Here is a 25305-nt window from a genome sequence, read left to right as displayed (position 1 = left end):
AAAAGCTGCACTTACAGATTCCAGTGGACTGACATTACTTTCCTCTCCATATCCATCCCCAAGAAACATCACTGCTGTAGCAAGCGCTGGGAATTACTGTGACCAAAAGAAGTACTGATGTGTAGTTACCAGGATAATCAGGATAAGGATGCCATGTACTGTCCTGTTGTTTGTAACATCATGGTTCTAATGTTCACTCACAAGAAGAAATTTTTAGGGTGAGGTGTGTTTTGAAGACCTATCACAGTTGGACTTTGCATCCAACCCAGATGACTTCTGTGATGCTACTGTAATGCTCACTCTAAGAAAGAATTATTATCCTACATTTCTTTTGAGTTCATGTTTGGGGGTTTTCTTTCAGCTACCTCCACCTCACATCCAAAGAGGTTTCCGGTCAAAGCCCTTCTAATGTCAGAAGTGTTTAACTCCCACACTTGAGCTCCAAGGGCCTGATGCATGACTGATTAGAAAGTACAGGAAAACAGAACAAGAGAAGACCAATTCCAGAGACAACTAACACAGATGCAGCCGTTCTTTGAGAACCAAGCTACTTCCAGCATGGGAATAAGCTTCCTTTAACTCAGCAAAGCTTCTCAAGTTTGGAAGACAATGGTTTCTGCTTGGCAGCAAGTCCCTCCATTCTTAAGCTTTGGGTAAGACCCACTTTCCATTCATCACCTCAACACAGCAGCAAGGTAGAAATGCATGTGCTGAACAGGAATTTCCCACTGACCCACGAGGCTGCTGCAGTCTGTACAACACCAACAGACACTGCTGCCTGCATTTCATTCTCTGTTACTTGCACATCAGAAGTTCCAAGCAATTCAAGCACATGCAAAGGTGGACTGCAAGTGTCTTTGAGCTAATAAAGTTCTGTCAACTGAAGCCAAGCAGGAGCTAGAATTTAACTTAGAAAAAGGAAGCAAAGCACACACCATTCCTCCAGAAAAAGTACTCCATAGTTTTGTTTTGAAGGGTGTGAATAATTATACTTTCTCCTCCAAATTTCCCTTCACCACCACCCCATGTTTCTTACACTGCCCAGGGCCTTAGTTTTCTGACAGAAAAACATGTTCAGCAGTCCTTGGAGCCTCAGGAGCCCATCTCTGAGTCAGTCTGCAACCTACCTATCAAGGGCTATACCAGCACAAAGGATCCCAGAAACTTCCCCGCTTGAAGAAATATAATTCTTATGACAAGTGAACTTTCAAAATATTGATAGCAGATTCCCAAACAGCTCAATCATGTCTTCACCTCTTGATCAAGGACAGGAAAAGACAACTGCAGGAACATGATGTGTATCAAGGAAACATGTCAGCTGCAGAGCATCCCATCAGTATGTGCTGACACATACCAAAACTTGGAGCTGCAGCAGTAACTTCCAATGCTCTGGCCCTGCTTATTTTTGACTCAGGAGAAGTGCCAGAAGTCACTGGACAAAGTACTCACTGGGAAGATTGAAGAAGAAAAGTGAGAATGGCCATGTAGTGTCATGAACAGGAATCACCTTCCCACCATCCTGTCTCTGCCACAGCCTCTCCAGGGCAGAGGCCAGAAAACTCTGCTGTGACAGAGCTGCTGTTGCCTCACATAACTGAGGTGCTACCAAGATCCCATTTTAATGGCAAAAGGACACTGAACAGTGTTAACAACAGTCTGATTCAGCCCTTGAAAAAAAGCCTTCACACCCACATAGATCAGTGTCAGACTCAGAGCAAAAAGCCTCATTCCCGTTGAGGATCATATTAAATCCAGAAAACTCCAACCTGAAGCTGCACCCGGCAGGAGGCTCCCCCCACAGGTCCAACATTGTGGCTGGGGAAAGTTTTCCCACACAGATTTTCCCATCAGAAAGTGAAGCTGTTAAGACGTTTGCCAACGACAAAACTCCACCACTCAGGGGGAAATTAAAACATACAAAGATTGCTTCAACGTGTGATATTTGACTGAGCACTTGAATTTTCTTTTCATGATATCCATCGGTGATTTTTCCCCCCCTGCAATTTTTTTTTACTTTCCCCTCTGCTTTAAACTAGAATAGGAGATTCTCACATGGCAGAGTTCCATTGAGCTAACTAAATAAATAAGTAAAATCCACCAGCTTTCCCAACATCATTGTTTAAATCAGCTTTATGTGGTTTTATACAACACTTTATAGAGTTGGAGAGGGGCACGTTCCCCTGACAAAGCATCAGCTGTCCAAACCACTGAGGCATGGGAAAACTGTGTGAGTGTGAACGGGGGAAGGTCTTTGGTGAGCAGAGACACAGCCCACACTGCTGTAAGCATGGTAGCTCTGAACAGAGATCTGCAGGCTAATAGATATGTAAGACAAATGACATGTGGTTCTCATTGCAGCTCATGCTTTGGGAAGGGGGTACCTTGGAACAGATCCAGCTGGGATAGGTTTATCCCATTACTCTCCTATAATTTTCTGCCGTTTCAAACCCTTTGACAGTTACTGTAGTTTAACATCACACCCCCTACAGCCTGAGGCCTCTCTGACAGCCCCGCGGACAAACCCACCCCCACCCGGGGGCGAAACCCGCACCAGATGCGAGAGCCGTGCAAGGCACAAGGCTGGTGCCCGCTCTGTGCCTCTGACACGCCGATGGAAATCCGTATCCCAATTCCCAGCCCAAGTAAGCGGTGCTAAAACAGAAGCCCTCCTCCACAGCAGCACAGCTCACACGGACTAGCTATTAGCAAGAGGAGGAGGAAAAGAGGTAGAGACAGGATGGACGAGCCCTGAATATTAAATCCCAAGTCCCCATTTAAGGGAAAGGCAGGGGAGAAAAAAAGAAAAAAGTGAAATTCAAGAACAACTGGAATCAGGTTAAGCCACTCTCTTGCTTTATACAGTGCAGCTCATTCATCTGAACAGCTGTTTCACCTCTAGAGAAGTACCCAGAGAAAACAGAGGGGAGGGGGAGAAGCCTAAATTGTTTGCTCTACTGGAGCAGCAAGATACAGTAAATCAAAACTGATTTACATTAAGTTTATAAGAAATTGGGTTGGGGTAGGAGGGAGAGGAGAAGAGTGGGAGGTTTGGTTTTAAACAGCTACTTGGAAGCTGCAGCTCTTGAACAGAGATCTGTAATTAAGGGCTTTCCTTTGTTGAGCTGAACAAGTTTCTCCTCGCAGCCGAGGGCTATAACAGTTCCCTCTGCCGGCATCCCCAGTGTCCCGGCTCGGGCGGTTTTCCGGCTCTGGCTGCGCCGTGCACAGGGAATACGCTGCCCTGCAGACCCAGCAAAGCCCCTTCCCGTCCCCGACGGACTGGGGGCGGTAAGAGGAAAGAGTTTGCGGGTGTCATTTCCCAAAGCTCAGCATCTCGTTTTCCCAGCCGCCCCCTGTCCCTGAGAGGACAGTGCTCGGGCAGGTAGGGAGCCTCCCGCACCCCATTGAGGATGCGGGCAGCCCAGCCCAGCCCAGCCCCTTCGCCCTCCGCGGGGACCGCTGCCCGTGCGTCCCCCGGAGCCGCCTCTCCCGGGAGGCGTTCCCGGTCTTACTCACCGGCGACTGGTGAAGCCGCTGCCCGGCGAGCCCGAGCTCTGCTCTGGGTAGTTGTGCTGCAGGGTTGATGCTGGGAATTGGTAGAGGAAGCCCGTGCCCAGCGCGCACCCGTGCAGGCAGCAGCACCAGGACAAGAAAAGGGCGAGCAGCATTTTTGCGAGGACGGGCTTTTCCTACCGCCTCCCCCTTCTCCTCTTAGACGGCGCGGCAGGCGCGGGGCCGCACCGCGCTCCCCCGGCCGGGGTCACGGCGGGATCCCACGGCACGGAAGATGCCCCGGGAGCGGGGACCACGGGGCAGCGGTTGCCCGGGACACGGGGATGGCTGCTCCGGCTCCCGAAGGGAAGCGCGGTCCCTCGGCAAGCCGAGCCCCGGCGGCTGCTGCCCGCGCAGGGGGTCCGGGGCCAGCGCGGCTCGATGCGCCCAGGGCGCTCACTCAGCCCCGGATGCCTTTTCAAATTTGGCGAGGTTGGTCCGACTCCGTCAAAGGGGGCGTGGGGCTTCGGCGTTAACCCTTGCCAGGCCTCGCGGCAGACCCCGCTGCGAAGGGGCTCCGGAGGTGCGGGCACCCGGGCACCCCGAGCCCGGGCCGGGGGAGGCTGAGCCGCGGCCCCGCTGGGCACGGAACGCCCGGGGCTGCGCGGGCCCCGGGTCAGAGCTGGCACGAGTACCCACCCCCAACCGAGAGCCAGGTCGAGGGCAATCCACTGCCCAAAAGCCTGTGCCTGCTGCCATATTCATACTGCAGAAATTACACAGATAAAGGAGGAAATAAATAATTTTTAAGACGTTTCACTCGCAAGGTAACCAGCGAGAATGTGATCTCTGCTTCAGTATGTGCATCCTGCACATTCTGGCATCACACGGGGACACGGCTCAGTCGTGAGTGTGACAGTGTGAGGTTGGCTGTTGCACTCAGTGGCCTCGAGGTCTTTTCCAACCTGCATGATTCTGTGATTCACAGACAAACACTCTCTTTGCCACCACTTCCCACAGACCACCTCTGCCTATCATCCAGTATGGCCCTGAGTTTGGAGAACTGCACAGTCCACCCCAGACAGGAGGAACAGTTTTGCAGGAAGGATGTAGGTGTTTCACAAAGGCACTACCCTAAGAAGGAAGGCAGCAGCAGAGCTCCCTCTCTGTACTGCAGCTGAGTCTGTGTTTAAAACCATTGTACATCCCCCATTTGGCTGCAGTGTCACAGACCCCATTTGTTGGCCTTTCAGTGTTCCCTTCCCAGGTCAAGAGGAACCTGGGCTGCTGCAGCTCCTGAACGGGCAAGTGACTCATCTGAGCCAAACTCCACAAGAAGGGACTTAATTTTTGAGGTGACACAACTGTCTAAGTTTTTTCCCCTCAGATCCTGCAAGCTCACAACACTGCCTCAGCACCTTCACTGTTAGGGCTTCACAAAGACAGCCCTAATGTATCACTGAAACACATCTTTTGCTTTCATGCTAGGGGCCCAGGGCCTCTCTGTGGGGCTCAGCAAGGGCAGAGACTTCTCCTCAAGGGCAACACAATTCCTACAAGATGCCACAGCTGAAAAACGTTACCCACAAGATACTGGGAAACTCCACCATCTTGTATCTAGCATTTATTCTCCACCTGCAGGTGAGCACCTACCCCTTCCCCCACGGTGCCCACCTCCAGAGCCTGCACACAGAGATAAATGGCCCCTGGCTGGAGCCTGTAACCAGACAAGTTTAGACTGCAAATGAGGCACCAGGTTTTTCAACAGCCGCTGTCATTAATCACTGGAGCAAATCCCCCAAGGAGGCAGAGGTACAATCGGCACAGCAGCTCAGCACGGCCTCCCTGGGGGTGCCCAGCAGCTGCCCCCGGGTGTGCCAGACCCAGAGCTGGAACGGGCAGTGGACCAGCACTCTGAGCTCAAAGAGAGCTCTAAAGGTCTGGTGCAGGAGTACTGGATCACCGAGCCCACTCAGAAACAGGCACTATTTGTTTACAAAAGGCCCTCAGTGCCCAAAATCAGGATATAACAGGACCCTCTGTCCCCAGCCCTGGTTCAGCCTGAGCACCGTTCCCTTTAGTCTCCTCTCACCCTCAGCAATGGGAACATTTTCCTTGCCTTTCCCCCCACAAGAAAACACAAAGCTCCCAGCAACTCACCCTAGGATGCTCAGCCTCCCAGCCATTCTGCTCCAAGTCAGTCCTGAGGAACCCTCTACTCAGCCTGACAGAGTAATAAAAGAAAACACCTACTCTCTGGTCTCCCCACCACACCAAATTCACTTGTCTTTTGAGGAAGCAGTCACAAACTGGAGCACACACAAAGCAGTTTTTAAAGGCTCCCCTCCCCTTTAATCTGGGTACTCATCCTCAGCTGTGTGTGCTCAGCCCAAGTGGGTTCAGCTGGACATCCAACCACCAGCAGTTTGTTGCAGCTCCAGGCTGAGTGCTGAGGGCTGGGATCAGCCTTTTGTCTCAAACACACGAAGTTCCCTCTCCTGACAAGCTGGGATAGATCATTTATCAATATTTAACGACACTGAACAGCACCAGTGGCTTTCTGACCCATTCTCCTGGCTTGGGTTACCCCCTTCAGAAGCTCTTCATAGCCTTTAAGTCTTAACTCCCCAAGAGCATTATATTTCAGCTGCATGCAAAATTTGCTGCTTCAGCCTCACTGATTTTGCAGACCCTGGGAGATATTAAACACAGGTGATTAGACAAGACATGATTCTGGCAAATTATTAGAGACATCTGTAGGAAGCTAATGGTCTTCCTATTTCATGAACTGAGAGACTGGAGACCAGAGGTCAAATGACTTTGCTCGAGACTAGAAAGAGCTAAAGGCAGAGCCAGAAATAGAGCTCAGATCTCCAGACTCCCATTCCTTCTGCCCTGTCCCTAATGTACACTTGCTTCTACTCTGTATGGCTGATTTGAAATGAAAATGAAGAATTGACTTCCAAGCTGTTTTTGGAAAGAGAGAAGAAAGGGTGATATTGTCTACTGTAAGGGGAGAATTAAAGATGACATTTCATTTTAGTCCTTTGGATATGTGTAATATAATCAACACAATAGCAGTAATAAATGAATATTTTTCTCCCCACGGTGCTTACGAGTGCAACATATTCTAACAATTTCTCAAAACTATGTTGATAAATTGGAAACACAGTGATGGAGGTAACAAAGACAGCCAACAAAAACATAATCCATTCAATTTATCAGAGGGACTGGTTTTGAGAAGAGAACCCTTGAAATCTGAACAGCCCTATTCTTACAAACCAGACGTAATTATTTCAAAATATAAAGCTACACTTTCTATGCCTGAGCATAAGCATGTTAATTAAAGGTTTGCCCAGGCAATCAGGGCTAAATAAATTATCTGGATGTATTTCACCCACTCAGTTCACGATGGAGGAGGCAGGGTGGATACTGGAAAGCCACGAGGCAGAGAAGCACGAGGGGAAATAAGGGAAAGAGGTAAGGGGCAGGTTTTTAATTTACCAACCCTATATAATTTGCTGTCATGAAACAAGCAGTCCTTGGAGGGCTGTCCTTCCATGCAAGTGACAGCCTTACACTGTCATGTCAAAGAATAATCCATTGGATGTGGATTGTGTGGGCACTTAGAGTTCACATGGTCTGCAGTGTTTTTCAGCTTCCTAGTCCATCAGGCAAACCTGAGACATAAGACATTAGAAACTGTTCTGTGAAAATATCTATAATTTCTTTAAACATACACACCCCACATGCAAGCCAGCCAATAAGTGAAGTAGGGGGAATACAGATAGTAAAAGGAATATTCAAAGGTTAGTCTGATTTATGTTCAGTGGAAAGGGAAAAAATGGAATGACACAGTGAAAGAGGGATTTGGTTTCGATGATGTTTTCAGTTTGAAAGGTGGCTCAAAAAGGTAGAAAAGCACTGTTGTACCTGTGAGCATCTCCAGAACTGTAATGCCATCTCAACTCTTCAGCACCACTTACAGTGGGACAAAAGTCAGTAGTTAGCTGAAAAAAAAGAGTCAGAATGTTATCAGAATCATGGCAACAAACTCTGAAAGGCCTACCCCTTGGATTTAGTGAGTGCACCTTTCATGCAGATACTGAGAAGAAACTAAAGGAAACCAGCTTTGTTCTAGCTGATAAAACCTTGTGGAGCTTTAGAATTATGAAGTGTCCTTTTGAAGTTAAGTAATTGATAAGATCTTCCAAACCCAAAATCATTAGATAACCCCTTCTAGCTTCTCAAAATGCCTAGATTATTTCCTTGTGATATACAAAGCACATCAAGGAACCTTGGAAAATTGAAGGAGATGGATAAGAGGTTAGTAACAGTAAGAGTTCAAGACCTCTACTATAAATTAAATTATAAGATTACTAGGTATTGTAACATGTCTGTTACTGAGAAGTCAACCAAACCTGAGGCAAACTAAAAATTTTAGGGGATTGCAGTGGTTTCCTTTTAAGCTAGAAGAGAATAGTGTGTGGACATTTCTTGAATTTGACCTGGAATAAATCAGTCACAGCTGAACTCAAATGGAATAGAATTGGAAAAAGTCACACTTACACCAGCAGTTCAGCCTACAGTAAACCTGATAGATGGTGTTATGTGTGAAGCACAAGAAATGATCCAGAAGTCATGACTTTGGCAAAATTCATTGACCATAGATGAGAATGTTGTCTGAGTGAAGCACTTGTGTGGGTATTATAAAGCAATACAGGGGATAAAATAACTCAGATTGAAGCATAATTCAGCAGATGAAAAATGGTGATGACTCAAGAGATCAGCAAGACAAATGCCTGTGTCTGGTGGAATTACAACTCTGAGCATTATTGTGCCTGGGAAGATGATTTATGCCACCTTTGATGTCAGGCATTGATCTGCACAAGCACAGGAGTTTGTGGGCACACCCTGATCCATCAGATCACCAAGAATGCAATAAAGCAGGGGTGCACTCAGGTGGGATAAAGACAAGGCAGAAACAGCACCAAGACTATTGCACTCAAAGCTGCCAGAGGAGAAACACATTCAGAAGTAGCCAGGAAGGACTGGAAGAGTTACCTAATCCCTCTTCCTTCTCCCTGCTAGAAGGCAGGATCTATTATACACAGATTATTGTTGGCACACATTTTTCTGCCTTGTTCTGAAAAACCTCAAGGCAGAAACTCCCCGTGGTCATCTGAAAACATACTTCAATATTTTGTGCTCTGTCCTGGTAGTTTTTCTTAACATCCAATCTCAGACTGGTTTATTGCAATTTAAGCCCTTAATGGCTTACTTTTCTCATTATGGATACAGAAAACTATTCCTCCTCTCTTTTAACAGACTTTTAATTCCTCAATGTACTTTTTAAAAATGTTTTAACACCTCTCCTTTCCTTCTAGAAGCAAAACAATGGCAACTTCTTCAGATTTTCCCTTCAGGTCACATGTTAGATAGTTAGATAGAGCTGTTTGGGTATTCTCCTCTGGACTTGCCAGCTGGTCTATATCTTTCTTATGGTATCCATGACCTCTACTTCTGTGGAATACCACTGCCCTGCTGAGGGTTTGCCTTTTTGACATCTGTACATCATTGTTAATCCATGTTAGTTTGGGATCCTCTACCTTTTCTGCAGAACTGCTGGCCTGACATTCCCTCATCCTGTACTTGCTAGTTAAAGTTATTCCTGCCAAAGCACAGTGCCCTGCAGTTGTCCTTAATGAGTTTCATCTTTTTTTATTCAGATTATATCACCAATTTGTCAAGATCACTTGAAATTTTAATCCTGCCTTCCAGTACTCTTGCATTTGGTTCCAGCTTTGCCTCATCTACAGATTTAATAAGCCTGCTCCCTCTTCCATTGCTGAGGTCACTAAAGAAAACATTGGGAGGTCTGTCTCCAGGTCTGCATCCTTGAACCATGTTCCTGCTCATTAACTGCTCTTTAAACATTATTCAATCACTGAGGGCTGCCTGCTTGCTTGGTGCTGTGCAGGACATAAACACTGAATTTATAAATCCTCCAGACCACAGACAACCTTGAGCTTCTATAAACAAAATGAAGCACTTTGTAACGTGCAGTGGGAGCAGCTACCAGAGACCAGGCTGCAATTTTTATTGGAGTCACTGGCTGCAGGATATCCACATTCAGTGGTATCCCAATGATTTGGAAACCTGTCCTGAGCCATGGACTCTCTGAATCTCAGACATGCAAGAACTTTCATGCCCAAAGAATGTCTCAGTTTTTTGACTCTGGCCCCGGAATCCTCGTACTTCTCTCAATTCCCCATGGACCCAGGTTGCCTGACTTGAGGAACCCCACGAGTGGGAATCTCAGTTCCCTGTCTGTATTGTGCAAGCCACATAAGAGGGACTGGGCTCACCCCCTTCCTGACAGAATACACAGGTAAAGGCACACAAACCAGATAAGAAAGGAGTTATGGAAATAAGCATCCTCATCCCAGCTCCTGCACACCTGCCCTGTGGAACCAAGGAGAAGAACTGGGGGGGATGCAGGTGAGGAGTCTGGAGTCCCCTTTCATCCACACAGCAAATCTGAATGTTCCATCCTTATTTTTACAGCTTTTATTGTTTTTCTTTTTCAAATCTCCCAGGAGCTTTCTCCATGAGCCATGACAATTAGGCCTAACCACAAGTCTGCTTTTCTTAGCTGGCTTTCACAGGGCCTTGGTCCTTCAAAAATTTGTGGGCTGCACACTGAAAATCACTGCACTTGGTCCCATTGCACAGGGACCATCACCTCCACAGCAGGGTCCTGCCCAGCTGAGAGCTGTAATCACCACCAGTATTTCCACCTTAGTTAAGGTGGATTAGCAGCAGCCACCTGCTTTCCCCCTCTTTTCTCCTCCACCTTGTTCCACAGTGTCCTTACCTGCCAGCCATGTCTTCACACTGCAAACTTCCTGCCAGCCAGTGCCTTCCTGCCCCACCCTTGCCTTGCCCCTGCTGGATCTCACCACACAGGCTGCAGGTGTGTCCCAAAGCCTGGCTCTCACTGTCCCCGTGTGCCACTGGTCAACAGCCACAACCCAGCTGTCACACCTGTCTCTTCCTTACAGTTCTATCTCATCTCATCCTGCTCTAGAGCACTGCACATCCACACTCACAGGACTGCTCTGACAGCTGACATCACATATTTCTTGGAGCATTCCTATGAGCCTCTCCCTTCTCTGCCTTCATTCTTTTCCCAAGATCCTATTTGCCAAATTCAGTCGCCTTGTTTTCATAGAGACTTTGTCTGTTTCAATGTGATTAATCTCCTTCATTATTTTAAAATCATTTAAAATCACTGCAAGATCTCTTTTTAAACAAGATAATACCAAAGCTCTTCACTCTTGCTTTATAACTCAGAGCTAAAAGGCACAGTGTTACTGTCATTTTCTCTGCTTTATCCTTTAATCATGTCCTCCTTAGGTGGAGTGAGCAGTACTGAAAAGAGCACTCTCAACAAGAACTCACCAGTGGTTTAGGTAATAACAATAACACCTTTTTGATATATACCCTGTTCTTACCATAATGCAACCCAACATCCTGTTCAGTTGTTGGGGTCTTTTTTCTACAGCTGTGTGCTAGGCTGGGGTTTCTGGGGATTATTTAAAGAGAATATTCTCCAGATTTATCAATTTATGAACATTTTGCTCTCTCCATTCTAAGGGAGCAATCATGTAAGCAAAGCCCAACACTGTTCAGTGGCCCTGTCTTGCTCTTAGCTGGCTCTCTACCTAATCTCCTCTCTTGAACCTTACAGATTCCTCCATGGAAGCAATAAAAAGGCAGCTAAGGTGCTAAATACGAAAGAATCATTGCAGGCATTAAAGGCTAAAGTCTCACTGCAAGGCAACAGGTTCCAAGTATTTCTGGCTAAGCACACGTGCACTTAATGCTAGCTTAGGTGTTCACAGTGCACTCCATTGTCAGCAATGGATTCCACACCTAATGGATTTCCAAAATCCACCCCTCTTCCAGGCCTCGCTTCCATTTCTGAATGACCCAAACTGGAGCTACTAAACTGTACTTTCCAAATACCCAGCTCCTCACACAGAACACAGATCTCTCTTTCACCACGAGAAATGCTCTTCATCTCTCTCTGTTTTCTCTTCTGCCCGAGGGAGATCCATCTCTCTACAGATGCAAAACCAATCCCCAAATAATCCTCTGGGATTACACTGGCTCACAGCCCCTCGTGCCACAGGGTCTCAGGCAAGAAGGATACATGGGCTGTCAGTCTGCACCCAGAAAGAATCTGGTTGAACTCCCTGACCTACCAGAGCCACCAGGAAATCTCTCAGTGCCTTCCTTTGTAACATGGGGTTCAGTGCTCTGTTATAAATCATGGCTATTGTGAGGATAATAGAAATGGAATAAAAATGACATGGTATAAATAGCAACAATAATGAAACAAGAGAAGAAAAAAAAAACAAAAGAAGCAAGATGGGATGTAATCTAAAGAGAGATATAAATTCTTCTTTTGGCAGAAAGGAAATTATAAAGTCTGCAAGATACTATGAAATGTTTAAACTGATTGTTGCCCAAAAAAAGGAAATAAAAGCTTTTGACCAGACTAAGGAGATTTTTGGTATGTGATGGAATGGTAGGACAAGACTATCAGCCTTGCTGTGTGCCTGGAAAGAAGTGGCTCAGAGGAAAACATTTTTTGGCTCAATTGAGAGTGTTTAACTCTCAGATTGTTGTGCAAAACCCAGTGCAGTGCCCCAACTGCAGGGTGATGCCCTGTTCTGCATTGAAACAGGTGTTCAGCTGGCTGTGTTCTAGCAGAGCACAGGAGATTGTCCCAGATTTTCTGGACATGATCTCTGGGTACTAGTTGCCTTTTTTTTTTTTTTTCAGATGTTTCAATAAAATTAGATAATCATTTCCATGTTCTGGGCCTTTCCTAAACTGACTGACAACAGATTTACAGAGCTGGGCTGTAGGTTGGGCAGAGAGGGAGCCTGGACAGTGTACAGGGAAGGTGAGTGGAGTTTGGAAAAAGCAGTGCTGCAATTCTGGAGCATCTCTGGGAACCAACACGGCTTGTTCCATGTTCCCTGGGACACTGCAGCTACAGCTCTGACCTCCTGAGGTCTGGGGAGGAGGAGAAACAAACAGCCTTCGTAACCCAACCATTCATTTCCTTAGTTTTGAAGCTGTGTCAGGTACAGAGCTACATTAACTAAAACTCTCCACTGTGTTTATTCATTTAAATGGCTTTGAGATACAGTTTCTCTGAAGGATCCTCTACAATCAATCTCCATTGTTCTGTGTATACTGCAGAAGATAACAGCTCATTAAAATATGGTGTGCTATTAACTTGCAGTAAATACATAGCCTTTAAACCTTAAAATGTAATGCAATTATATAAGAAATATGAACCTAAGGAGGTTAAGTGCAATCAACCACTGACATACACATTGATTTGAATTAGAAAACACACACGGAGGGAAACAAAGGGCTCCATCCATACTTGGATAACAGGAAATCCCTGGACGTAAAATGGTGAATTTAGAATGGAGAACATAAAGGTCTAGTTCAAATTAAAGATTTTTATGACTGAAGACTCCCATTAAATCTTTTGAACACTTACAGTAAAGAGTTGGAATGCTTCCAGTCCAATTCTTTGTGTTCTCACAAGTGACAGATTATACTTCTGAACTTCTATGGCAAAAGAAAGAAGAGGATTGTATTAATCCATCTAAATCTGCAGCTTGCTAATTAAGATGAAAACTATAACAATCTGTGCTTAGGTGAAGCATAGTATTTTTATAACCCAGCTCAAGACAGCATCACTAGCCAAGCCAAGAGCAGAAGATTTAAGCTCTCAAATTATTGAAGAACAATAAAATAACGAACCACTTAATGCTACACAATCAAAAATCTGTATTAAATATGAACTCCTTTATAGTACCCAACCCACTTCCCTTTTTATATTTCCAAGACATTCCTCCTGGTGTTTAAAACACACAGTACAACACGTTGCTTCAAACCCCACCTGCAGAAATGGAAGGAGGTTCAAGTGCAGCATTCAGAGTGCCAGTCTCATACATGTTTATTTGTGAGCCCAAAGGTGTTAAGGAGGGAATTTCAAATGAGGAGTTTGCAAGTGAGCCAAGCATTGGAAACTAATATACTGCTTTTACCAGGTTTTAAAGGGAATTGAGGCAAAATTATCAAGCCTACAGATTTTTAAGTCGAGAGTGTAGAGTTAAGAATTCATCACTGTATCCAGGTACCAAAGCAAAAGAGGATTTTATTCCAGACTTCTCAAAACATACTAATTACTGGTATAAATCTGTTGTCTCTAGTGGCATATTGCCAAGAGGTAATTGAGCCTTAAATGAAAATGAATGGGAGCCATGTGAAAAGCCAGCTGCCTTGACCCAGGATGTTAACAGAAACATAATGCCTGGAAGGATTGTGGGGTTAAGGAACTCCCGTGTTTGGCCACAAACTCCAAAGTAACACATAAGTCAAACCAGAGAATGAAAATGAGAGAAAACAAAATCTTCCTGTCAGTAGGCTCTCCTCTCCTATAGGGCACATGGCAGTCCCTCTAAGGACGTTACACATTCTTTGCTTTCTTTCTATGAAGTCATTGAGGGTCTGGCCTTGAGTGAATAACTGGATCAGACAATGTTAATAAGTCTCTGCAGCCCCACACGGGTGGCAGACACCACAGCTGCCAGGGAGAAACAAAGCTCACTTTGAAATTTCATATTCCAAACAAAAACATACGGGTCTAATAGAAAAGGTCTGGAGCCCTTGTGAATGGACAAATTACAATTTATCCTTTCATTGTCTCGTTTTGGTGCTTCAGGTCTACCACCTCCGATGTAATTTTTACCAAACATAGAGGAAGGGGTTTTGCCCCAGCCCAGAAGGCTGCCACACTCTCTTCTAAGAGTAAAGGATGCCTGACACATCCCAGCACAATATTCTTCATTTCTAATCATCAGGCTCTTTGACTGCTCTCACAAGCAGGTATCAAGAACACCAAATCAGGAGGTCTGACTAATTCTATGACTATATGCACTCCTTAATTTAATGTACATCTGCACAGCAGACAACAGAAATGGTCCCATCCTTGTCCCACCTGGCCACGTCCCCACTGGTCCTCGTTACCCTCTTTCTGTTAGCACAGGGGGTTTTGTGGTTGTGCAGTAAAGGGGGTCGTGGAGCTGATTCTTTTATTTTTTCATCCCAGACTGGTTTTCAATTGAACCAGTTCCATCTAAACAGGTAATTGTGAGGAAGCCAGATGGAGAGCTGGGGATGTGAAGGGAGGCAAATGCTGCTCTTTGAGTCGGTGGTGATCCAGTTAAAATCCTGTGTAAAAGAGCAAGTGTCCACAGTGCAAATTAAGAGCCCGGGCTCTGTCAACAGGCAGTGCAGACCCTCCTAATGGGTAGTTCAGAATACCTAAACCAGAAGCCTAAAATTAAACAGCATGAATATGATAAGCCCATAGTGTCTCAGTAATGTAACTCCCACAAAGAGCTGAGGTTCTTTACAAATGCAAATGATCTGGGCTTTAGCAGAAATACTTTTGCTTAATGTCTTTTTTCCATGGAAAAATTGAACCTTTCCCCTGTGAGGGGGATGAAGACCCTCTGAAGGGCTTTCCTGCTAACACAATAAACATCTGTGGGTTCTTTCCTCCCTAATGCTGTTTTTCTAGGGGTCCCTCTCTGATGAATTAGCAGTCCCAGTAGATCGTGGCAAACAATCCCACATACCACATCTTAGGAAATGGTGCTTCTTGGAACTGATTGGTTTGGTCTGCCTTAACACAGGCAAGTTAACACCACATTATCAAATGCACTGAGGTCACCAACCTCCACCAGATGATCTGCTTGATCTTTTTCAGACCAAAAAAAAAAAAAAAAAAAAAAAAAAAGAAAAAAGAAAAAAAAAGAAAAGGGAAAAGAAAAAGAAAAAAAGCTTGGATTCCTGACAGAAATCTGAGTGCTCCAAGCTGGAAGCAGTAGGCTCGGTCACTCACAGCCCACCCACCTACAGATCAAGATGGACTGGAACAACCTCCTCCATCAGCCAGAAAAGTGAAGGGGGTTGGGGGGTGGGAGGAAGAGTTTCATATTTCATCTACCACTTTTAATAGAAAACAGAACGTGGTGGGGGGTTGAAAGGAAAATGGTAAATCCCTGGAGATCCCGAGTGTTGGCCTTGCAAGTCAAAACTGTCAATCACACCGTGTGCCCTCCAACTCTACCTTGTGAAGGGGAGCAAGGAAAGGAGGAAGGGACTGGCACGTTCAGCCACTAGGTGTTACTGTTGCTCCACGGACTGTGATCAGAGCAACCACTCTGGAACAAGCAAAACATCCATCAGAGACATCATCTGCAGCTGGACCTGAAGATTTAAACCATAGGAGCTAAATCCTACTTCAGGATTTGCATCTTGTGACTCACGAATCAGGGAACTTTGGTGTCTTTTCTTGGGGTGGTCATGGAGGCAGGGTTTTGTCTATATGCCACTGCATAAATGGAGCAAGCCAAATTAATCCCTTGGGAACTTCCACTGACTTTGATGAAGGGTCATTGGGAGAATGGGGCTGCTTAAGTTGGCACTGAGTTCATGGCCACTGGTCAGGAGAACACATTGGCCACTAAGTTGTCTGCCTGAGTTTTCTGCCCCCCTGCCTGCTCCATGCCTGGCCACGGCCAGAACTCACACTTAGAGGCATTTTAATTAATCTGGATCTGCTGTCAGCTGGTGGGCTGCTCAGACAAGTAATTTAACCTTCCTCTGCTTTGTTTCTCCATCTATAAAATGGAAATAAAGATCCTCATCTCCTCTGGGGAGACTTTGAGGCCACAGATCGATCAGAGCTGTAGTCCTGGACAATGTGTTGGCACGAGCCAAGCAACAAGGTTTTGCATGAGCTTTTCCTATTGATTTCAGAATAGGTTTCCTGAGAGACACTGAACTGAGTGTTACCCTGCAGACTCAAGACAAAGAGCAGGGCTCCCCTGCACCCCTGTCAAAGCAACTTAATGTCCTGTTTCCATTTTCTCCTTTTTCATAGCCCTACCAAAACTTTTTTCCAGAGAGCTGCCACACTTCATCCAAACCATCATTTACTTAATCAACTACACTTTGAGCCCTGGAGACTATCCCTGCCCTGAGCTTCGTAAGCAACAAGCCTTGAGATTGCAATATTGATTTTCTCCTTAATTTTTAATAACGGGCTACAATGCTCAAAAATAGGTGTTCCTTCCTCTCAATTCCTCTATTCTAGGCCTTGCCCCCAGGTGAACGAGTATAAATAAATGGAGGATGTAGTGCAGGTCCCCCTGTACCCACTGAAGAGCTGTTTCTGCACACACACAATAAATGTCATGCAACAAACAGCTACCAGGCAGAGCCTCCCCTCTCATGGTGAGCTGTGCCATGTGGTTGTACTTCTAACCAAGGCAGCATTTTCACACACAACTTCAGTGCTCTAGGGTATGTTGGGGTTTTTTTCCCGAAGTTTGGAAACATTGTTACAGGACATTAAACAAAGTACCAGCACTGAGCCACAAAAAGCTTATGAAAGATATTTTTTTTTAGTTGTTTTCATAGGAAAAATTTTATATGCCACATTAAATGAAATACAATGCAAAGTAGTGTTCTCTGAAAGACTGAATGGTGTGCAAGTGCTCAAGTATTATCTGAAAGGTGACTGGCACTACATTTTACTGCTGCTTCCAGTAAAACCTGCAGACCTCTGACCTGGAGGCAAAGTCCTCTGATCTGCAATTCAGGCAAAAAGCATCACATGCCCTGGTACAGCAATTGCTGTGTCTCATCACTCAGGTTCTCACTGGCATTTCTAGAGTGAAGAACACTTTTGTTGAAATATTATTGATACCTTGCAGTTGCTTTTGGCTTTTGCAGAAAGGAGGAGGATCTGCCCACAGAGAATCACCTGGAGATGATAATTTTTGTTTGCTACCAAAACATTATGGTGGAAAACCAGCCAGCTAATAAATGCAAGACCTAAAGACATTACCAGCATTGTCTGGAAGTAGTTCACTTACTGCTGCAGTTTTCTCACTGTTGTAGTCTGACAAAGAGTTTTAAATAAGAGAAGCAAAATGATTCATACACATGTGCTCTCAGCAAACAATACACCAGCAACTTACATAACTTTACCCATATGCCTAAGGCAGATCTTGATAATATCAAGTGTACTTGACTTAGATGCCTTTGAAAACGTCACCCTAAGTAGCTTGAAAGCTTAATTTCCACTTTCTAAAGTGACTTCAAGCTCTAAATCACATGGATAAATCCCAAAATTGCAGCCTTAGTTAGCTGTGCTCTCCTTACTCTTCAGTGGCTAATATAAACACACAAAGACCCTATCTGACACTTCATCTAAAAATTAATCCTAATTGCTTTCTGGGCAGCTGCACAAACAGCCAGTTTTACCCAGTTTCAGTTACCTCTTAGTCTTTTTTTTCCCTCTTCTGTGCTGCTGTCCACAATAGTTCCCTTCATAACACATTTCTCTTCAAGTGCTAATGGCAGCTAATACCACGTGCCAGCTAATGTGAGAGGCTGTCCTGGTTCTCTCTGAGCCACCCTTTCTGTCTTTCCCTTGCAAGTTGTGGGTCTGAAACGTGGAAAACAACTGAGCTGCAGAAAGGATTAATAGGAGTTGTCCCAGTTCATTGTGAATTTGGTCCTGTATCACACATGGATCTTCACAAGCAGAAAACACACTTCCAATCTGCTACAGCAGAATCAAATTCAGTGCTAGTTGCAACTAGTGTTTTTTCATTGTCTTTGTCCCACCAACCTGAAAACAGAGGGTTTTCTGAAGTTTTAAATACTGTGTGAATGGTGAGGTGCCACTGCCACACTGAACCATCCTAAACTATCCCAATGTAAGGAGTGAAACAACAAATGAGTCTCCAGTGTGATAGAGAAGATTGTACCCCTCAGTGAGAGCAGGGCAATTCTGGTTCACATTTATTAGCAGTACTAATAATAAACATTTACACTGTGGTAGTGCCTAGAGGCCTTATTTGAAAGCTTGTCTAAAAGTGCTATTGTACCTGGGCACTAAACAGCTGAAGAGGCACATCTGTCTGCCAGATGTTTTATTTTCTTAGAAGCTGCAATTTAATAAAGCCTCTTGCTTCCCCTCACGAGCCTTAATAAGAATCTCCAGGAGCTTGGCTTCATTGTCCTTTCAAGGAGAACCTGCAGGTAAAATTGCAATGAAACAAGGCGAGGATGGGATGAGTGAGGGACACCAGGGCAGTGCAGGAGCACCGTGTGAGTTTTAGGTGTTTGGTATCTGGCTCTTGCTTTCCAGAGGCCAGAGGGACCAAGGGGACACCTCTGCCCAAAACGGTGCAGGCAGAAGGATTCGCTGCCACACAATGGACACAAAAGCTGGGGGTCCCCTCAGGGCTCAGTGCTTTGGATTTACAGGCGCTACAAACCCACCGTGGGCAGCCAGCAGGTTGGGCTTGGTGGTCCCTATTGCATCTTTCCTTGAAAGATTTCACGGGAATCGTGGGGGTTTATCTCCTCATGGCTCAAAGTTTGGTATCTACGGGCAGAAAAATGGTCTGAGAAGGACCTTCCACTTTCTCCTCCTCCTGCTCAGAGTGTTGAGCTGTCCCTCCGCTCCTCAGTGCTCAGGAATCGCACAGCTGGAGGGAGCCCCGTGCGGGAATCTTGTCCCTTTGTGAAAGCAGCATGGTCACCCTGTGTTCCCTGGACCAGATCAGCGTCTGGAGTGTAAAGGATCCCTTCGCCCTTCGCTGCGAGACCTACTTACTCCAGCAGACGGATCCGCGGGCGGCTCGGCCGGGCGGAGCGGGGACACTGCGGGGTTGGCCTGCTGGCGCTGCGAGGGCGCAGCGGGAACGTTCTGGGAACACTGTGGGGGCACGAAGGGGACGAAGCGGGGACACAATGAGTGTCTGGGGGACACAGGGTCAGTGGGGGCACGAAGGGGACACAGGGACTAAGTGGACACCGTGGGGACGCGGCGGGGACGTCGCGGGATCTGAGGGAGCCGCCCCCTCACGGAGCCGCCCCCTCACGGCGGCCGCGAGCCCCTCGCGCGCACCGCCCCCTTCCCGCCCCGCGCCGTCACGTGACGGCGGCAGCGCCAATCACCGCCCGCCTCCCTCCCGCGCGGACGCGTTGCCGGGCAGCGGCCGCAGGGGGGCGCCGTCACAACCCCCCCGCCATGCTGAGGGCGAAGGTGCTGCTGGTGGGGCCGCGCGAGGTGAGCGGGACCCCCCGACAGGGACACCCGATAGGGACCCCCCGACACGGGACCCTCCGATAGAGTCCCCCCGACACAGGACCCCCCGACACAGGACCCCCCGACACGGGAACCCCCGACACGGGATCCCCCGAGAGCCCTGCGGCGAGGGAGGGAGAAGGGCCCGGGGCTGAGCGGGAGGGACCGCGTTTGGGGGGGCTCGGGTGGGCACCGCCGCTGTGGCTGTGGCGCGTTCAATTCCTGCTGGGTGTCTTTCGGCCAGTCTGGGAAGTCGGTGCTGGCGAACTTCGTGTCGGAGAGCACGGAAGGGATCGGCAGCTACAGCCCGACGCAAGGGGTGAGGTGAGCGAGGCCCCCGAGCTCTGTGTGCCGACCCCCGAGCTCTGCTGTGCTGCTGCACAGGAGCGTATTTCACCGTGTATCCGTCATTTCCCGCAGGATCCTGGAGTATGAGAAGCCAAACCTGAACGGGAACAGCAAGGGAGCTGGGTGTCGATTCGAGCTGTGGGATTGCAGTGGTGACCAAAAGTAAGCCACGTCCTTGGTACTTAACCCCTGATATTTCTGTTTACACAGGTTATTCAGACTTCAGGCCTAAATCCAGTGATCTGTTTGAGATGAGGAATATTCCTGACTCTTCACCCCAATATATCCTTCTATAGCTTGTGCTGTAAAGCATCTGACACTAGATACCCTCTGCCATGATCACAGCTGAACTTTGTTTTGCATAATATATGCAAAATATTTACTGAATATACCAGTAAAGTCCACAGCTCCTGGAATGGAATTACAGGTAAAGGAGACAGAGGCCCACTTTGTAATTGCTTTTATCTCCTTGAAGCTGTTATGTGAGCGAACTTCAAACAATGCATGTATATGATTGAGCCCTAAATTTCCAGAAGATACAATTGAGAAAGGGACAGATCCACTTTTAGGGAAAAAGGTGAAATAAGCACTTGACCAAATAGCAGATTGTCAGCAAACCATGGGACCAAGTAGCATAGTAGGTAAGACAAAGTAGTTGGAATATATAGATCACTGGCAAGATTACTGATCTTATAATTAAAAAAAAGGCACTTAAATGTCTTTTTGAAGAGGGAAGAAGAAAACTTGAGGAAGTTGGGTGCATGTTTCTGTTGTCCAGCTGTCATCTTGCCATTTTCTGTTTTTTCAAGGTTTGAAACGTGCTGGCCAGCTCTGATGAAGGACTCTCATGGGGTAATAATAATCTTCAACCCTGAGCTGCCCAGTCACCTGAAAGAAATTGAGATGTGGTACTCCTGCTTCGTGCAGCAGCAGCCACTGCTCGACAGTCAGTGTCTCCTGGTGGCACATCACAAGCCAGGCAGTGCAGAGGACACAGAAAACCTGCCCCTGGGTAAGGAGATGGAAAACTCCACCTGTAACTCAGAGCTTTTCACTGATCTCGTGTCTTTATAATTGTTCATAACTCATGGCTTACATTTCTCATTTAAATCTGCCAGTTAAAGAACACTCTGCAACAGCGGAAATAATTGATCTCAAGGATATTCCTGTTTCACAAAAGGGAAAGCAAAGGCAAGCAAAGTTTTGAGTGGCTTCTCTAAGGTCACACAGTAACCATGCAGCTGAGCCAGGAATTAGAACTCCTGCCATATTTCCTCATCAGTAGTGGTTTGGTTCTTCCATTGGATGGTTTTTTGTTAACTTTTGAGGCCATTTAAGTCTGCATTCTATCAACCAAAAGAACAGGAGCCCTTTGAAATAAGAGGCTAATGATCTCCCTTTTAAAATCAGTGCCTTATATACTGCAAAATTATTTGTGGCTGTTTATATCAGTGAAAACACACACTCTGGGCAACCTGTTCCAGTGTTCAAACAACTACAGATTTGTTATAAGTATTAATATATTAATACATATTTAATATAACAGTATGATTCCATAACTTTGAAGTAATCAAAAAATGTCATATCACTTCAGCAGTAAAACTGTAGTTTGGTGCTGAATTGTTTGATTCTGTCTAACTGAGTATGAGTCCAAAACCAGACTTTTAAGCTTTAATAATACTGTTTGAAGACTTTAATTTGGCAATAAGCTGGATTTGTTTGTAAAGCTGACAAGCTCTGCTGCATTTCTTCTTCATGTTTTGTTTGGGGTATCAAACATTGGGTACTACTGAATTCCAGCTGACTCCAACACGACTTCATGAATATTTCTTTTTTAAAAGGAATATACCTAATTGTTTTTTATTTACTTTCAAAGCTTACCCACTGAACAAGCTAAAACTAATACATTCCAACTTGGAGGAAGATCCTGAAGATGTTCGGATGGAATTCATGAAATACTTCAGAAGCATTATCACCATAATGAATGAGAGCAGAGAGAGGGAAGAAATGTCAATTATCTCATAGCATTTAAAAAAAGGACTGAACAGGGAAGAAAAAATTATAGTTTTGCCCTCGTAAGCCTGTGAATGGGTCCTCACAAGGAGAATTTGCCAGCCTATAAACACTGCAGCCTGGAAAGAAGTGCTGACATCAGGTGAGCTGTGGTGCCAAGGAGAGGGCTGCACATCCAGGAATTTGGGTAACTTTACAGCTGCACTTTGGCATCAGAAGCACAGGAAGGTATTTTTTAATATGTTAGTGTGGAGCAAAAGAGAAAGGTTTGGGTCATCCCTCACAGAAGCCCTTTGTGCAGAGGTGCTCAGAGAATGAGGCCTGACAGAACAGAAGATTTGTGGAGTTGTGCTGAAGCATCTGAGTAAAGGGCTCATGTTAGCTGGGTTCCTGGGCAAGTTATGCCCTTGGGAGTCAGTACACACTGACTGGAATAGAGATCTGAGAGTAGTCGTGGTGTGGAATCCACATTTTTGTGTTCTTCCTGCACAGCCCTTGCCTTGGCCTGACAGAGCTGGTTGCAGTCCTTCTCAGGACTAGGTCTTTCTTCTATTCCAACAAAATACACATGTTGTGAGGACAATGTTTAGGTCCCTCTGGGAGGAAAAGAATTGAAATCTCACTGTAGTGCAATATTTTGACCTATGTCAGGAGCTCCAACAGAGAAAAAAAATAGTTCTGCTTTCTCAAAGGAGGAAAAGCTGTTTCGAAACTTTTATTACTGTTCCCTGTTGCATTAAAATAAGTGGTTTCATAGATAATTTACTTTGACTTGTTTGGTTTGCACTCATCCCTGTTATTAGTGTGTTTTGCTGTGGAAGACATTTTTTGTAACACTCATTACTAAGGCAATAAAAACATTTTTAAAATGTTCTGTTCGCAAAGGGAAAGTTAATTATGGTTTTGTGAGACTCTTAACAACTTGCTTAATTTTTAGTAAGGAAAACAAGAGATAAACATTTCACCCTACTTAGGTCTAACAAGAGACATTTACAAAAACTTGTCACCAACCCAAATAGCCAAAGAATTGACACCAACACTGAGTAAACAGCCTTTACACAAAGTATGTTATAAACCAGGAAGAACCAGATGTATTTTAGTTCCAGACAACAGGATTGAGAGCTTCTTGGGTTTTCTTCCATGTTAATTATTCTATTTTTATTATTTTCATAGCTGTTTTCTGAGTGATGAGTGACCTGTCCTTATGCAATGGCACGGGAGGTGAAAAACTAAAAGATCTTAGAACAGCTCCAGCTCATCAAACTCATGGCTACAAATAACACTCTGAACCATACTGAGCTGGGCTCGAGTTCAGAACTTCCCTAAACTTGCTCCAGTGGTTTGCTCAGGTGGGCACTGGGTGTGTGAAATGTGTGCACACACAAATAACCTGCACTCTTCTGCTTTCTGGGGGCTCGATGTGCTCCCCAAATCTGCCCCAGCTCCTCTCCGTTGCCTGCTGGCTCCTGCTCTGCCATTAGAGCTGAAACCTCCACTTGGTTCTGGGAGGCAAAGGGGGAAGGTGGTACTGATGGAAAACATCAGTGAGAGGAAGGACACCAGGAAAGAAAAAAAAAAGCAAAATAAGCAGTGAAGAGATGAAAAGGTTGGAGGCGAATAGTGGGAGGTTGGCATTTCAATCCACGTTTTATTTATATGACTTTGGAACCATCAGGCTTTATGTGCTTGCAATCAGTGTCATAGGGTGGTCTGTTGGAGGCAGTTATTGGAAAATTCACAGTCTAACTAAAGAACAGTTTTTTACATGCTGCCTTAGATTACTTTTTCCTTGTTGCCAGCTGTGTGGTGCTGGAGCCAATTTTTAAAATATATTGCCTTAATAAATTCAGTTTTTCCCAACAGCAACATTGTGATATGCACTGGTAAAAGACTGGTGTGAAACCCAGCAAATATTTTATTTGGAATGTAAAACAGTGTTTGGGTGACTCCAGGGTTGAAAAGTCAATGAACTCTCCTGTTCACCACCTTGCTTCATATAATATGTTAATCATGAGCTTACTTTAATCTCAAATAAAGGATGTAAATTACAGGTGTCTTTATACTGCAACACAATGTTCATTAGAGAAGAAAAATAAGAAAGACAGATCCCTAGACTTGACTTTGTATCATCCAAAAAGGTCATAATATGCAATAAATGTGGAACATCATTCATAAAATCTGGCCAAGAGAGTAATTTCTGTCGCTGCTGAAGAACAGAGTAAACACACAGACTCATGCAAAGTTAATCCTTAGTACTGGAGAGAGAAAGTATTTATTCAGCAGTATCTTTCAGTAATGATTTATGAAACAGGCCATCAGAGGCACCTACTTAGAAGGGAGGTATGAGAGTGCCAGCTGAGCAGAGTTAGGGCTCTGTCTGCCCTTCCCCACCTGCCCTTTTGTGCTGTCAGAGTCTGCAGAGCCCCCTGTGACGCCCCATCCCAGTGTTACTCCTTGGGCTGTGCAGGTCTGTTGTGTGCCTGAAGCCGTGTGGTTGGGAAGTGACTGTCCTGTGCTCTGTCCATACTTTTTGAGAGGCCAAAGAACTGCTCAGAGGAGTGTAAAGGAAAGTGGAGCGTGTGGAAATCAGCCCCAAGTTCCACGGCAGTCAGCTGGCAAGGCAGGGGGTTAACCACCAGTAGGAACAATTCAGGAGCAGAAGGGGACAGCAGGTTTGCAGCAAAAGCACTCTCTTTTACTCTTCCACACTCAGGACCTGCTCACCCTGCTGGGAAATTTGGAAAGGCTTTTTTGGATGGACTTTCCAAGAAGTGGAAGGGAAGGCTTCTAGGCAAGCCTGCCAACTCCTCCAGACACACGTGGCCTTCTCTAGGTGTCCTCAGGCTCTCAGTGTCCCCTTTGTGTCCCCTTCTCATCCTGGCAGCAGCCACAGGCCCCAAACCCCTGCTCTGGATCAACCATGCACAAACTGAGAGTCTGCAAGTTCCCTGTCCTTTCTGTGGATCCTTGACCACACTGGAATTCAGTAGCTATTTGTTCCAGTGGCTTTTTCTGTGATCACCTGCACTATCATGTTTTGGGGAACTGAGGCTGGAATGAGGGGCATAGAACATTTTAATATTAATTAATTAATTCAAACACCTTCAGCCTCCACAGTGCAGAATCCAAAGACTCCAGGATATGCCAACTGTGCAGTGAGAAACAAGCCATTACTTCAA

At 45.7% G+C, this 25305-nt stretch overlaps 2 protein-coding genes across 11 annotated transcripts in view; one reads left to right on the top strand and one right to left on the bottom strand.

Moving 5' to 3' along the window:
* Positions 1-18063, bottom strand: part of COL26A1 (collagen type XXVI alpha 1 chain) — a 181524-nt gene extending 163461 nt beyond the window's left edge. For 8 of the 10 annotated variants that reach the window (XR_004360511.1, XM_032707748.1, XM_032707749.1 and 5 more), the window contains exons 1-3: positions 17943-18063; positions 13082-13152; positions 7426-7502 (exon numbers count right to left, since the gene is read on the bottom strand). Coding sequence is in view for 9 of the 10 variants with exons in the window: in XM_032707748.1 (XP_032563639.1) it covers positions 7426-7502; positions 13082-13152; positions 17943-17997 (203 nt within the window). In the remaining variant the exon portion in view is untranslated. Of the gene's footprint in view, positions 1-3516; positions 3669-5652; positions 5703-7425; positions 7503-13081; positions 13153-17942 lie in introns of those variants that run through there. The other 2 variants (XM_032707757.1, XM_032707756.1) reach the window with 2 other exon arrangements.
* Positions 18064-19646: 1583 nt separating this feature from the next.
* IFT22 (intraflagellar transport 22) lies at positions 19647-22999 on the top strand. The gene is made up of 5 exons (XM_032707118.1): positions 19647-19747; positions 20010-20089; positions 20186-20275; positions 20923-21125; positions 21990-22999. The coding sequence occupies exons 1-5, from the start codon at positions 19709-19711 to the stop codon at positions 22136-22138; spliced, it is 561 nt and encodes a 186-aa protein (XP_032563009.1). The 5' UTR covers positions 19647-19708; the 3' UTR covers positions 22139-22999.
* Positions 23000-25305: the final 2306 nt, after the last annotated feature.

This window comes from Chiroxiphia lanceolata, chromosome 20 (assembly GCF_009829145.1).
Source record: "Chiroxiphia lanceolata isolate bChiLan1 chromosome 20, bChiLan1.pri, whole genome shotgun sequence".
In the NCBI taxonomy this organism is placed as follows: domain Eukaryota; kingdom Metazoa; phylum Chordata; class Aves; order Passeriformes; family Pipridae; genus Chiroxiphia; species Chiroxiphia lanceolata.
This window is presented reverse-complemented; position numbering and strand designations above follow the sequence as displayed.

Bases quoted from the DNA above. Each gene is read 5' to 3' on its own strand.
- IFT22 (XM_032707118.1), top strand. From the start codon at position 19,709: ATGCTGAGGGCGAAGGTGCTGCTGGTGGGGCCGCGCGAG. The intron at 20,090-20,185 runs GTGAGCGAGGCC...CATTTCCCGCAG, and splicing joins AGCCCGACGCAAGGGGTGAG to GATCCTGGAGTATGAGAAGC. The intron at 20,276-20,922 runs GTAAGCCACGTC...TGTTTTTTCAAG, and splicing joins GATTGCAGTGGTGACCAAAA to GTTTGAAACGTGCTGGCCAG.